Here is a 13,368-nt window from a genome sequence, read left to right as displayed (position 1 = left end):
GGGTACCAAGCGGCGTCTGGCTTTGTGGACGGAAACGACTCAGGACCAAGACATTACTGAATTTATAGGGGGCTCCGTGCTCTGTGCCTGCAACGTCCTGCAGGGGCCGCGGGGAGACCCGGGGACAAGGGCGACTGCCCCCCAGAGCCGCCCCCGCGCCGGCGCCCGTCTGTCTTCACCGCGGGCTTCCCCTGCACAGCGTGGATGTGGCACCGGTGACCTTTGCCACCTGCTCATCGGGGCCCGCGCTTGTTCCACGTCCGGCTGTTGTGAGTGCCCCGGGCCTCATCCTGGGGGTCGCGCGGGAGCATTTCTGTCGCCTCCTGGGACTGGGGATGGAATCGTCGCTTGCGGTGCGCGCAGGCTGAGCCGAGGCCGCCAATAGCCCTGAAAAGGGCAGTGACGGGTTTGCACACACAGCGCTCCTCTGGCCGGCGTCCTCGCCGACCTTTGGGATTGTGCGACATTTTAATGTTTGCGATATGCCTACCTGGGTCTTCGTTGCGGTTTAATATTCATTTCCCTGATGATAGTAGGTTGAGGATTTCTCACGGGTGAACTCAGCCTTAGTGTAAAGTGTCTACGTGTTTTTGTCCGTTTTCTGATGGATTTGATTCTTTACATATTTTGATGAGTTATAAACATCAAATTACCTTGGCAATTAATATGTTGCATATGTCTGCCATTTCGTGGCTTGTCTTTTTTTTTTTTTTTTTTTTTTGCTCTCCTTTGGTCAAATTTATTGTAGAAAATTCTAAAATTATTTGCTAGCCAACAGAGTTAAAAAATAATATCCGTTAGTCCCATGCTGTTGTATTAGGTCTTTGATATAAATGTATACCCTGGTTACCTTTCTTTTAAAAAAATTTTTTATTCTAGCAATATGTTACCACTTACAAATTTCTCCTTTAAGCACATTCAGATAATATAATTCAGTGGCATTAACTTATATTCACAATGTGCTATCACCACCATCCAAAAATTTTCCATCACCCCAAACAGAAACTTCACAGTTATTAAATATTAACTCATTGCCTCCCCTCACCCAGGCCCTTGATAACCTGTGTTCTAGTTTCTGATGCTATGAATTTATTCTAATTATTTCATACCAGTGAGATCATACAATATGTGTCCTTTTGTCTGGCTTAATTGACTCAACACAGTGTCTTCAGGGTTCATTCATTGTTGTCACGTGTATCAGTACTTCATTCCATTTTACAACTAATACTCCATCGTGTGTATGTACTGCATTTTGTTTACCCACTCATCAATTGATGGACACTTGGGTTGCTTCCATCTTTTGGCTATTGTGGATAATGTTTCTATGAATATTGGTGTGCAAATATCTGTGACTCTCTGCTTTCAATTCTTTCGGATATATGCGTAGAATTGGGATTGCCTGGTCATATAGCTTTCTGAGGAACTGTGGCGGCTTGTCCTTTCACCCTTGCATGTCTTTTACTGAATAGTTTTCGTTGAAAATTTTATGCTGTTTCACTATTTCTCTTTCTGCGCATCATTAGAAAAATCCAGTTGTTGGCACACTGATGCTTTAGTAAAATGCACAAAGGTAATATAAAAATGATAAAAAATATTCCAAATGCAAATACAACTGAAAACTACCCTGCCAAACCATTACAAAAGATTTTTTTCTTATTTGTTTAATATTCATTTTATTGAGATATATTCACATGCCACACAGTCATACAAAACAAATCGTACATTTGATTGTTCACAGTACCATTACATAGTTGTGCATTCATCACCCAAATCAATCCCTGACACCTTCATTAGCACACACACAAGAATAACAAGAATAATAATTAGAGTGAAAAAGAGCAATTGAAGTAAAAAAGAACACTGGGTGCCTTTGTCTGTTTGTTTCCTTCCCCTATTTTTCTACTCATCCATCCATAAACTAGACAAAGTGGAGTGTGGTCCTTATGGCTTTCCCAATTCCATTGTCACCCCTCATAAGCTACATTTTTATACAATTGTCAAGATTCGTGGGTTCTGGGTTGTAGTTTGATAGTTTCAGGTATCCACCACCAGCTACCCCAATTCATTAGAACCTAAAAAGGGTTGTCTAAATTGTGCGTAAGAGTGCCTACCAGAGTGACCTCTCGGCTCCTTTATGAATCTCTCTGCCACTGAAGTTTATTTCATTTCCTTTCACATCCCCTTTTTGGTGAAGAAGATGTTCTCCATCCCACGATGCCGGGTCTACATTCCTCCCCGGGAGTCATATTCCACGTTGCCAGGGAGATTCACTCCCCTGGGTGTCTGATCCCACGTAGAGGGGAGGGCAGTGATTTCACCTTTCAAGTTGGCTTAGCTAGAGAGACAGGGCCACATCTGAGCAGCAAAGAGGCATTCGGGAGGAGGCTCTTAGGCACAAATATAGGGAGGCCTAGCCTCTCCTTTGCAGCAACAGTCTTCTCAAGGGCAAATCCCGTGGTAGAAGGCTCAACTCATCAAACCACCAGTCCCCTATGTCTGTGGGCATGTTGGCAATCATCGAGGTGGGGCAGACCAATACCCCTGCATTCTCCACCAGCTCCTCAAGGGGGCTCTGCATATTTTTCCCTTGTTTATTTTTTTTTTAACTTTTTTTTTAAATCAACTGTATGAAAAATAAAAAAAAATTTTAAAAAATTAAAAAAACATACAATTAAAGAACATTACAAAAGTTTTTAAGTATTATGACCTGGTAACAAAAGTTTGCAGACTCGGGTAATTGAGAGAAGCACAGTTGGAGCAATGGTCTAGATTTTTCTTTTCTCTATTACTCTTTAGTGTTGATTTAACCTGTCTAGTTTAAGAAAACCTGCAGAATCCCAAGTTTGTGAAGATACTCTGTCTTATCATTGAGAAGTTTTACTTTTATTTTCACATTTAGGCATTGAATACACCTGCTTGTTGTAAATGGTGTGAGGTAGGGGTTGAATTTCATTTTTTTCTTATGAATATACAATTGTCCTCTGAATATCAGACGAAACAGTCATCCATCCATTCCTCACTGCTTCTCAGTTAATGTGTGGTGTGTCTGAATTGTATATGCTGAGCTTGTAATCGCTATACCTGTCTTTGGACCAACAATCTGCTGACTTAATTACTATAGAATTAAAATAATTCAAGATATCCAGTAAGACACATCTTCCCCCCTTGTTTATCAAGTTTCTCAGTTTTTCTTGGCCCTTCCATAAAATTTTACAATGAGTTCGTGATTTCCCCAAGGAACCAGTTGGTTTTTTAATTGGGGTGCATTAAATCTCTCTCTATATATTTTGGGGAGGAATTGACGACTTTACAAAACTGAGTTTTCCAAACTAGGACTATCATTTATTTCACCATTCCTTTGGTCTTTTACGAAGAACTCTCCATGAAGTGTCATTTAACCATAGAGATCTTGCCTCTCTCTTAGATTTCTTCCTAGACTTCATCTTTATTATTGCCTGACATTTTAAATGGCTTTTTCATTTCTTTTTTTCTGTTTATCTTCTATATGGGATTCAACTGATATATTTAAATTTATATCGTATCCAGGAATCCAGCGCTACGCTTTTTAATTCTAATAACTTACCTGGTCATTCTTCTGGACTTTACAATTTGAAAATTAGTAATGTTCATGGCCATCTTGTAAGCGCTGCTTCCTGTTAAACATGTACCCCTTATTGGGTACCCCCCCCCCACAGTAGATGCTCCCCTCCCCTCTCTCTGCCCTTCTCTGTCTCCCCCTTTTCTGCTCACCCTGCTGCCCCTTGGTGGCGGGTCCTGGCTCATGGGCCTCCCCACAGCTGGTTCTCTGTCCTGAGCTGGACACATTTAGCAAATGCTCTAATCCTCTTAGGCCAGGCCAGCCCCGCAGAGCAAGGAGAGAATTAGATGATAGTTGGGGCGGGGGGGGGGGGGGGAGATTGGGGACACGTGGCAGGTTGTGTGTACATGGGACAGACTATCAGGACATAACGAAAGCCCTTCCTCCTTATTGGACAGACCCTGGTAAGGGAGGGAAACATTAAAGCATACCGAGACCCACCCCAGTCAAACCTTCACATTTTGGGGAGGGTAGAAAAAATCAATTTTCCATCCATTCTAGGAGAGGGAGCTGAGGTGGGCGGAGTCCTGTGGGCATCCTGAGGGCCAGGGAGAGAGATGGTTCAATGTGATTGGGAGACTCAGAGTCACACCCTGGGAAGAGGCTGTTGCCCCTGGGGCCCTCCAGGCACCAAAGGGACATTAGTGAATAGAAAATGGTATTTGCTGTCATTGCAGAATGGAAGGTAAATGGATTTACGTAGAACAGGATTCCTTTCTCTCTTATTATCTCACTTCCTTTTCACCTTTTAACCCAAGCAGCCCCAGGGCCACCCCTTCCCCGGTCTGAATCTGGGAATCTTCGCTGTCTAAGTGGGAAGCTTTCCTGGGCTCTGTCCCACCGCTCCTTGCAGTACCAAGCTGTGTTCTAACCATCCCCAGTGCAAGCATCTGCACCTCCCACTCAGCCCAGGAGGGAGGCTGAGGCAACTTCCTGAAGGCAGGTCTTAAACTTCCCCATAAGTGTGATCCCCAGGGTAGTGCTGACAAAGAATTTCTTTTTGTTTTCCTGCTTGTAGAAAAAAAAAAAAGGCATCAAATTCTTGCACCCTTATTCGGATTGCCAGTGGTCATCCCTGTTGATCCACTGGGATCCATGGTGATCCATCTTTGGTGGATTCCATGGCGATCTTTGTAGATTCATTGCTATCCATGGTTTCAATGGTAAAGATGTGATCTAATGTGCATTTTACTCTTGGAAAATTTAAGTTTTGGATTCAACCACAGAGTATGTAAGAAAATAATTCCTCACTTCTGCTAACAAATGGGTAAAGTTCAAGCATAATTCTTTCTTCGGTGCCCTGGGGTGGAGATGGAGGTAGTGTGACAGAGATGTCTGTTTTGTAAGGATTGGAGAGAGGGAAGAAAGGGGATCAAATGGAAGCCTAGTGAGACTGAGAATGAGGGACCCATTTGCCAAAAGGGACAGACGGGGCCTTGGAACCAACAGATGAACAAAAAACTCATTTTTAGACCTTCAGGGAGCAGTGTGAGATACTTTCAGATCCAGATGTATGGGGTATCCTGTTTTCCAAGGAGGAACAAAGTGTGAGAAGATTATACAAAGGCTGAAACCACTGTCCTGGGGTCTGGAGGGGTAGGCAGGCTACGTAGGTACTTAGGTGGTCTATGGGGCTCCATTTCTGGGAGGAAAAGACTGGAATTGGAGAAAATAGTAGAGGTAACCTATTTTCTGGCAGGATCAAACTGGGTCTCTGAGCAATGCAGAGGCTGAAACACTGAGGTATGCAGTTGTACACCTGAGTTGTACACCTGAGACCCAGGTGCCCTTGCTGCTCAGCCTGGCTGGAGGGAGGGCCTTGCACCCTCTTACCTGGGATCTTCTCCAGCTTAACCTGGAGTCTGCTCCCAGGACCCCTCCCACAGCCTAGACCGACCCCCCCACCCCCACCCTACACCAACCCCAAGTCTACCAGATTCTCTCCTGTCCCTGCAGGATGCTCACTCCAGGCAGATCTCATGCTTCATCCTAAATCCCTGCATCTAGTTTCCGATTCACATTTGTAAGGTCTGGTGAGCGGGGCAGAAGTGGGGGTCAAACCGAAACCCAGAGGTGTTAGATGCACCATTGTAGTTCTTGAGTGATGCCCATCTGCTGGTGAGAGTCCAGCTTTGAGAATCACTGCTCTAAATCGTTGTTCTCAAACTTTGCCACACATTAGAATCCACCAGGGGGGGCTTTTACAAGGGCCAATACCCAGGCCATGCCCCAAACAAGTTAAGCAGGCTCTGGGAGGTGCCCGGTCACGGGTCTCCCCGGGTGGTTCCTACGTGCAAAGCTTGAGAACGAGCGCCACTGATCGGATGTATTACTGCCGTTAGAGAATTCAGATTTACGTATTCAGATGGTCCCTTTCACAGAAACCCATCGAAATAAATCAAGTGCCAGCAAAAGGAAGATTCTAAATGCGTCCCCACTATTTTTATAGTAAATGAACACAGTATCCCCAATTTTGCTGGTTAAAAATTTTTTAGCACCATTTTGACTGATTCTTTCCAGAAATTCTTCAAAATAAAATGCCTGACAGGAAATAACTTTAAAATAGTGCGGGTTTTTACTGTTACATCAATCGGACTGGAGACGCCTTGGGGTCAGATGAAAGCTGCGGGACTGGGCGAGACCGAGGCGCCCGTGAACCTGTTGTGAGGCCCCGCGGCCACCAGGGGGCACCAACACACCACCCTTCCCGTCCCAGGGGGCGGCCGGGGCCCGCGTGGTCAGAGCAGGGAGTGGGGTTGGGGGGATGCTGTCTGGTTTTGGGGGGAGACCTCGGGTTCCTCAGGGACCACTTAGGCGACCTGGAAACTCAGGGAATCTCGGGGTGGTGGCGTGGGGCGAGACCGTTCACATTCATGGGGGAGGAAGGCGGGGAGAAGACCCAGAGTTCACATTACCATTTGTTTCCATTGATGTAATTTATGCTGAAACCAAACAGAAAATATTAACTCGGGCAGGACGCACAGGAACCGCTGGCGGGAGTTTAAATTGGAACAAGATTGGAAAACAGTTTAGCAGCTACTAAATCCTAATGTACACATATCTTCTGATTCAGAAATTCCACTCCTGGGTATTTACCCAACAGAGATGCTCACCAAGATACATGTGCAAAAGACATATTCAAAGACGCATGAAGGATTAGAGCCCCAGGCGGGAAGCAGGCACCCCCGTTTGCCTATAGAGTGACTCTACTTCCTCCAGATTAGGGTGCGGGACTCCCAAGGGGAGCACAGGCTGGTTCCACACTGGGGAGGTGGTGGGCTGCTTCTACAGCTTTTTAAGCCGTGTTTTCTTGATTTGGCTCTTGCCCTGTTACTGCAACCCTTTTAACTGCTTTTGGAGTTTTGATGAAAATGGCCAGTTTTTGCCAGTTGTTCAAAGATTTTGTGGGGGAACAGCTGCCATCTTGGTCAACTGGTTGGCTTTTTATTTATAAGGATTTGCATGAAAGGAACAGCTAGTTAATGTGATTTTGAAACACTTTTTAACTGTTGTAACTGTGGTTACCATATACTTAATATAATATTAATACTAAATGATAATATCAATAGCAATAATGTACAGTCACTTTAAAATCCTCTTATTTGGGCAGGTATTTTATTTAGAGAGATTTCTTTAAAAGGAACTATTAAATTTTCTTTATGATTTAGTTAAATGATAAATTCACAGAGCTGTCTTATTTCATTATTAATAATATAACAGACCTATCTTCTTTAAAATTCTGTTTTTTGGTGGGAATTTGATTTATGAGCATTTCATTGAAAGAGTGTTTTTGACATCTTCTAGCCAACTAATTTCATGGTGATCATTATATCCATTCAATAAATAAAATAGTAATATTCAAACATGTTAAGCTTTTATTTAAAAAGCTGAAGGTACTTTATTTAAAAGGATTATGTGAAATTAGCAGCCAGATAATTTAGAATTTTGTAACTAATAAACCTATGTTTCTTTCTTAATTTTATAATTTATGCTGATGACTATGATTATGATAAAGCTCCTAAAAACTTTAAAGTCTTATTAATTGACTAGCATTTTGTTTAGAAGGATTCAGCAAAAGGGCAAACAGTTACAGTGATTTGGATACCTTTTTAACCAATTAAATACCTAACAATTACTATATTATCTGAGTAGCAATTTAAACAAGCAATTTAAAATGCCTTTATTGCTTTCAGATTTTATTTGGAGATATTTCAGTGAAAAGGAAAATGAGTTAAGATTATTTGTAAACGTATTTTAATGAAATAAACTCCTGGTGGTATCTTATTAATGGAAAGAAGCAGGAGATGGAAGAAGAGAAGTCTAATCTCTTAAAATTTTTTCAATATCTCAGAACATATCTTATTTAAGGGGATTTCAGTGAAATTTTCACCAATTAGTATATTAATCAATTAGTATATCAATCACTATTTCTACCTATTTTTATTGAGGTATGATTAACATACAATAGAGCACACAATTTTTTTAATGTACAGTTCGATGCATTTTGTATATGAAAACACCCAGATAATCACCACCCAGATCAAGACATAGGATATTTCTAATAATTTAACAATAAATAATAACATCAACCACTTTTAAATCCTTTTATTGCTTGGTGGGTACAAGGGTAGACTCAGCACATCCCCAAAATCCTAGGGGTGGGGGCCCCCTAATCTGTGCTTTCGCGAGCCTCTAGGTGATTCTGATGCAGGCTCAGGTCTGAGAACCACCGATTTCGAGGGGTTTCTGTGAAGGAGGGGGTCTCTGAAGGGGAAGGGTGTAAGAATTCTCTGGCATATTCCCTGGAACAACAGGAGGGGATGGGGGCCAAGGAGGTTCTGAAAGTCGTGACCGGGAAAGACTTCAAAACCGAGTTAGGTACGAGGTCCTGGAGGTGACTTTAGATATGACCCTGGGATAGACAGTTACAAAGAAATCCTAAATTTAGGTGGAGAAGAAAAATCTCAGACCACTCACAGTTTAGAGGACATGTCCACCCATCATCCCAATATGGCAGTCTTTTCTTTCCTACACACCCCTGTACCCAGGTACAGGTACATAACTTACCTCTCAGTTTATGTATAAAATTGATTCATAGAGATATGAAACATGAGCCCCTCATACTCTTGGTACATGACTGGCACCATAAAACTTTTATAGATATTTTTAGAGATTTGCATGTCTGGGTAAATTGGAGGAAACACCTCCTTTCTACACTTTTTCTCTTCCCCTCTGCTATCCTTGCAATTTTTTTTTTTAATCACCACAATAAGGTCTACCTGAATTTGTGTTCGTTGTGTGTCTTAAGTTAGTTTTATTTGAAGGAGGAAGATGAGTACTTTGTAACTCATCCTTGAGTGAAGAAAAAACTGCACATATCCTTAAATGTGCAAAATCCCTATGGAAATAATCGAAAACAGGTGTTCAAACAAACAAACAAAAACCTCATACACGAATGTCCATAGCAGCACTATTCAACAATAGCCAAAAGGTGGAAACAACCTAAAGGTCCATCAACTGATAAATGGATTTTAAAAATGTGGTCTAGCTGTACAGTGGAATATTATTCAGCCATGAGAAAGGAAGATGCCTTGATACCTACTTCAGCGAGATGAACCTCAGAAAGCACGTTGCTAAGTGGAAGAAGCCAGACACAAAAGGTCACATATTATATGACTCCGTTTATATGAAATACCCAGAATAGATCAATCCATAGAGATGGATGAGCAGATGAGCAGTTGCCAGGGGCTGGAGGAGAAGGGGAATGGAGGGTGATTCCTGCTGGATGTGGGGTGTCCTTTTGGGGTGAGGACAATGTTTTTAAATTAGATAGACGTGGTGGGTGTACAACACTGCAACTGTCCTAAATGCCGTAGAATTGTACATTTTAAAATGGCTAATTCTATGTTACGTGAATTTTACCTTAATAAAAAAACTTAGGGTGATACACATACAAAAACTCTTTTAAGGTATAGTTCTATGAATTTTCACAAAATGAACATATTCACATAAACAGCAGCTAGATCAGGAAAAAGAAAACTTTCACCCCTCCCTTCAAAGTATTGTAACACCATAGATTGATTTTGCTGGCTTTGTTCTTTTTATAAATTAAACCTCACAGCTTCACACTTCTGTATCTGTCTTCCCTTACTCATAATTATGTTCCTGAAATTTGTGCTCATGTGAAGTATAGTATTTCATGGGGCAAATACACCATAACTATCTATCCAGTGTATTGTCAATGGGCACTTGGGACGTTTGTCCCTCCATATGGAAAAGTCTTAAACCCTGCAGGACACACTCAAAAGAATAAAAAGCATATGCATTAAAGATATAAATATGCAAAGTAAAATGTTATATTTTTTTAGAAGACAACATAGGAGAATATCTTTGAAACATTTGTCTTGAGACTTCTTCCTGATCCACAATTAAAGGACATTTCCTCTGTATTTAAAACAGAAAACATAATCAAATTAAAGAGGAAGCAATAAGGAAAATATACTTTCATGGCATAAGGCTGATTAGTAATCAGGAATTGTTAAGAATGCACAAAAAATAAACAGCAAACTGAAAAATTGGCAATATATAAAAATATGTATTGATCAAAGAGGAATATCAAATATTCTGTACATTTAAAAAGTTGTTCAAACCCACTCTTAATCTGGGAGACACAAATTTAAACAACAATGAGATGTTTTATCTTCCTAAAATTGCAAATGTAATTAATATCTGCAAATACTAATATTTGGAAAGAGCTAGAGCAACTGAAGTTATTATGCCTGTCGATGGCAGTGTAAATTGGTATAAAACTATTGGAGAAAAATTTGGCAACACCTAATCAAGACGGAGATGAGTGTATCCTCTTAGCCATGAAGTTAACTTCTACGTATATATCTTAGAAAAGCTTTCATATTCATTGTCACGTGATGTCCTCCAAAGCAGTGCTTTAATTGGGGAAAATTGGAGGGGAAGGAAAACACATTCACCCACAGGAATGGATAACTGTTTGTTCTAGTTTGCTAATGCTGCTGGAATGCAAAACACCAGAGATGGATTGGCTTCTATAAAAGGGGGTTTATTTGGTTACACAGTTACGGTCTTAAGGCCATAAAGTGTCCAAGGTAATGCACCAGCAATGGGGTACCTTCACTGGAGGATGGCCAATGGTGTCCGGAAAACCTCTGTTAGCTGGGAAGGCACGTGGCTGGCGTCTGCTCCAAAGTTCTGGTTTCAAAATGGCTTTCTCCCAGGATGTTCCTCTCTAGGCTGTGGTTCCTCAAAAACGTCACTCTTAGTTGCTCTTGGGGAGTTTTTCCTCTCACAGCTTCTCCAGAGCAAAAGTCTGCTTTCAAAGGCCGTCTCCAAAATGTCCCATCATCTGCAGCTCCTCTCTCAGTTCCTGTGCATTCTTCAAAGTGTCCCTCTTGGCTGTAGCAAGCTTGCCCCTTCTGTCTGAGCTTATATAGGGCTCTAGTAAACTAATCAAGGCCCATGCTAAATGGGTAGGGCCACACCTCCATGGAAATTATCTCATCAGAGTTATCACTTACAGTTGGGTGGGTCTCATCTCCATGGAAACACCCAAAGGATTCCAAAATCTAATCAACACAAGAGTACATCAAAGATAATGGCATTTGGGGGGACATAAAACATTCAAACTGGCACAGGCTTCTAGGATTTCTGGAGACACCTGACGTACATCCCAGGCTTTTTATGTACAGGATGACAAGATCAAACACAGTGTTGATGAGGGAAGTGTTCTCTTCATGTCTCTGTCCTCCCCAAGTCATTTCACTGTTGCTCTTTTCCTGAAAGCAGTGAGGCAGGACATAGGGCTGATGAATTCAGCTTAGCCAAGTAAATAAGAAACGTGAATGCCGCGCTATGAAGATTGGACTTTAAGTTGAGGGCAACGCATCCAAGGAATGCTGTAAAGAGCGAATGAACTGTTCATACATAATTTATGGTTGTAACATTGCCTGAAAATGTCAAAGATTGGACACAAATAATGTGTTGATCTAGGTGGGTGATGACAATGGCTCTGGCTAATAAATCACCCATAAGGTGGTGGAAAACAGATATTCATTATTTAAGCAAGGTGTATTTACTACGTGACAAACACTGTTTCAAGAAACGGGGTCAACAATGAACCAAACCAAGCAATTCAGAGGGCTTATATTTTAAACTGGAGACACAATGAATACACAAATGAATAGACTATGTACCCATTAGTGATAAGTACTAAGGAAAAAAAATAAATAAGAGACAGGGAAGGATGCTCTTTTATAGTGTTAAAAAGCAGGACTTCTCTAAATACAGCTATATTTTGGCAGACACCAGAATGAAGACATCAAACAAGGTCCAAGCACCTGATTAGTAATTATACATATTGGAAATTGCTGAGGAGGATATAGGATTGGGATGGAAAAGAGCAAATTAATGCTTGTCCTTGGGTGAGGGGTGGTCTATTTATTGAGACAGATAAACCTGGAAGAGGAGCAGTTTGGGGTGTGGGGGAAAAGTGTTTTTAATTTTGAAAATATTGAATTGGAGGTATCTACGGCTCTCTCCAATGGAGATGTCCATGGGCCGCTAGAGCTGGGAGACATATCACAGCTGGAATGTGGGCCTCCTGGTAGTTTTGAGAAAATATAAAAAACTGCAAATTCTGAGAAAGACCAGCATTTCTGCATTATTGAAGGTATAGCAATCTTAGGGTAATGCAAACAATTTTGAGATAGTTTGGAAAAGATGATTAAGGGAGTTTTGGAAAGAGGTATCTGGAAAAGTGGTGTAAAGTCAGGATTGAGCAGTCCAGGAAGCCAATGAAAAGCTAAATTTCAGAAAGCCACAAATTGGCAGAGCAGGGGAGATGAATATGAGCAGCCTTTGTTAGTTATGGGCAGGCCTGGAGACTCACAAAGTAGATAGATCAGTTTACCTTGGATGGGGCAAGCCGAGGGATCGGCTTTGTTTCTGCTATTATGCAGGACAGTGTGTGGACTTAGCAAATTTGGGTGCCAATCATAATGGAGTGTTATACCCACAGGTTGGTGAGATGTAGAGATGTCAGTTTGGGTTTAACTGAGATCTGGGAAAGGATTCCAGGAATCCCTCCAGCTCTCGTATTTTATATCGCGCTCACCATTTCCTTGGATGAGCCATTCAAGATACTGCTCCAGTGACTCTGCTTCCTTAATCACTTTTGTTACTTTCCAGAAAAAATAACCAGAGATAAGAATATCTCTGGGATTTCTGATGAGATAAATCACCTTAAATGGAAAAACGTAATAATGAAAAAAAAATGCCAATGGAATATCAATGGATTCTTTTTTCTCTTAGCAAATGTGAGAAGACATTTATTGTTTTTCTGGTGCAGAAATAATTCTCCTAATGTGCCTAGTTCCCCCACATTCTACAATAGAAAACATTTATTTTACATTTTTCACAGAGTTCATGTTAGTGGTAACACACAATATCTCTCTTTTTGTGCCTGGCTTATTTCATGCACTGTGGACTTTTAACAGTATCACACGATACCATGGGTTTTGGCTGAATTTCTCTCTCTTTCTCTTTTTTCTTTCCAGTGCCTGATCACATCTGAAAATCACCTTTTGGGCAAACACAGAAGGGCTACAGCTTTTACAGGAGGACATATGCTTTCCGCTTTTATTTTTGTGCAGGGAAGAATAATTTGGCATTTAACTCTACAACCATTATGACTCTATCAAACTGGTTTTATAGAAAGGTACATTTCTCTTGGCACCTCG

At 41.3% G+C, this 13,368-nt stretch overlaps 1 protein-coding gene across 1 annotated transcript in view; it reads right to left on the bottom strand.

Annotated features, from left to right (window-relative positions):
• Positions 1–233: 233 nt before the first annotated feature.
• The window catches only part of LOC119521145 (binder of sperm protein homolog 2-like), a 45,479-nt gene continuing 32,344 nt past the window's right edge, over positions 234–13,368 (bottom strand). Inside the window, exon 6 of the mRNA XM_037819208.1 lies at positions 234–387. Within this exon, the coding sequence (XP_037675136.1) occupies positions 234–387 (154 nt within the window). The remainder of the gene's footprint in view (positions 388–13,368) is intronic.

Source organism: Choloepus didactylus, chromosome 27 (assembly GCF_015220235.1).
Source record: "Choloepus didactylus isolate mChoDid1 chromosome 27, mChoDid1.pri, whole genome shotgun sequence".
Classification (NCBI taxonomy): Eukaryota; Metazoa; Chordata; class Mammalia; order Pilosa; family Megalonychidae; genus Choloepus; species Choloepus didactylus.
Note: the sequence above shows the minus strand (reverse complement) of the source record. Positions and strands in the feature narration are given on the sequence as shown.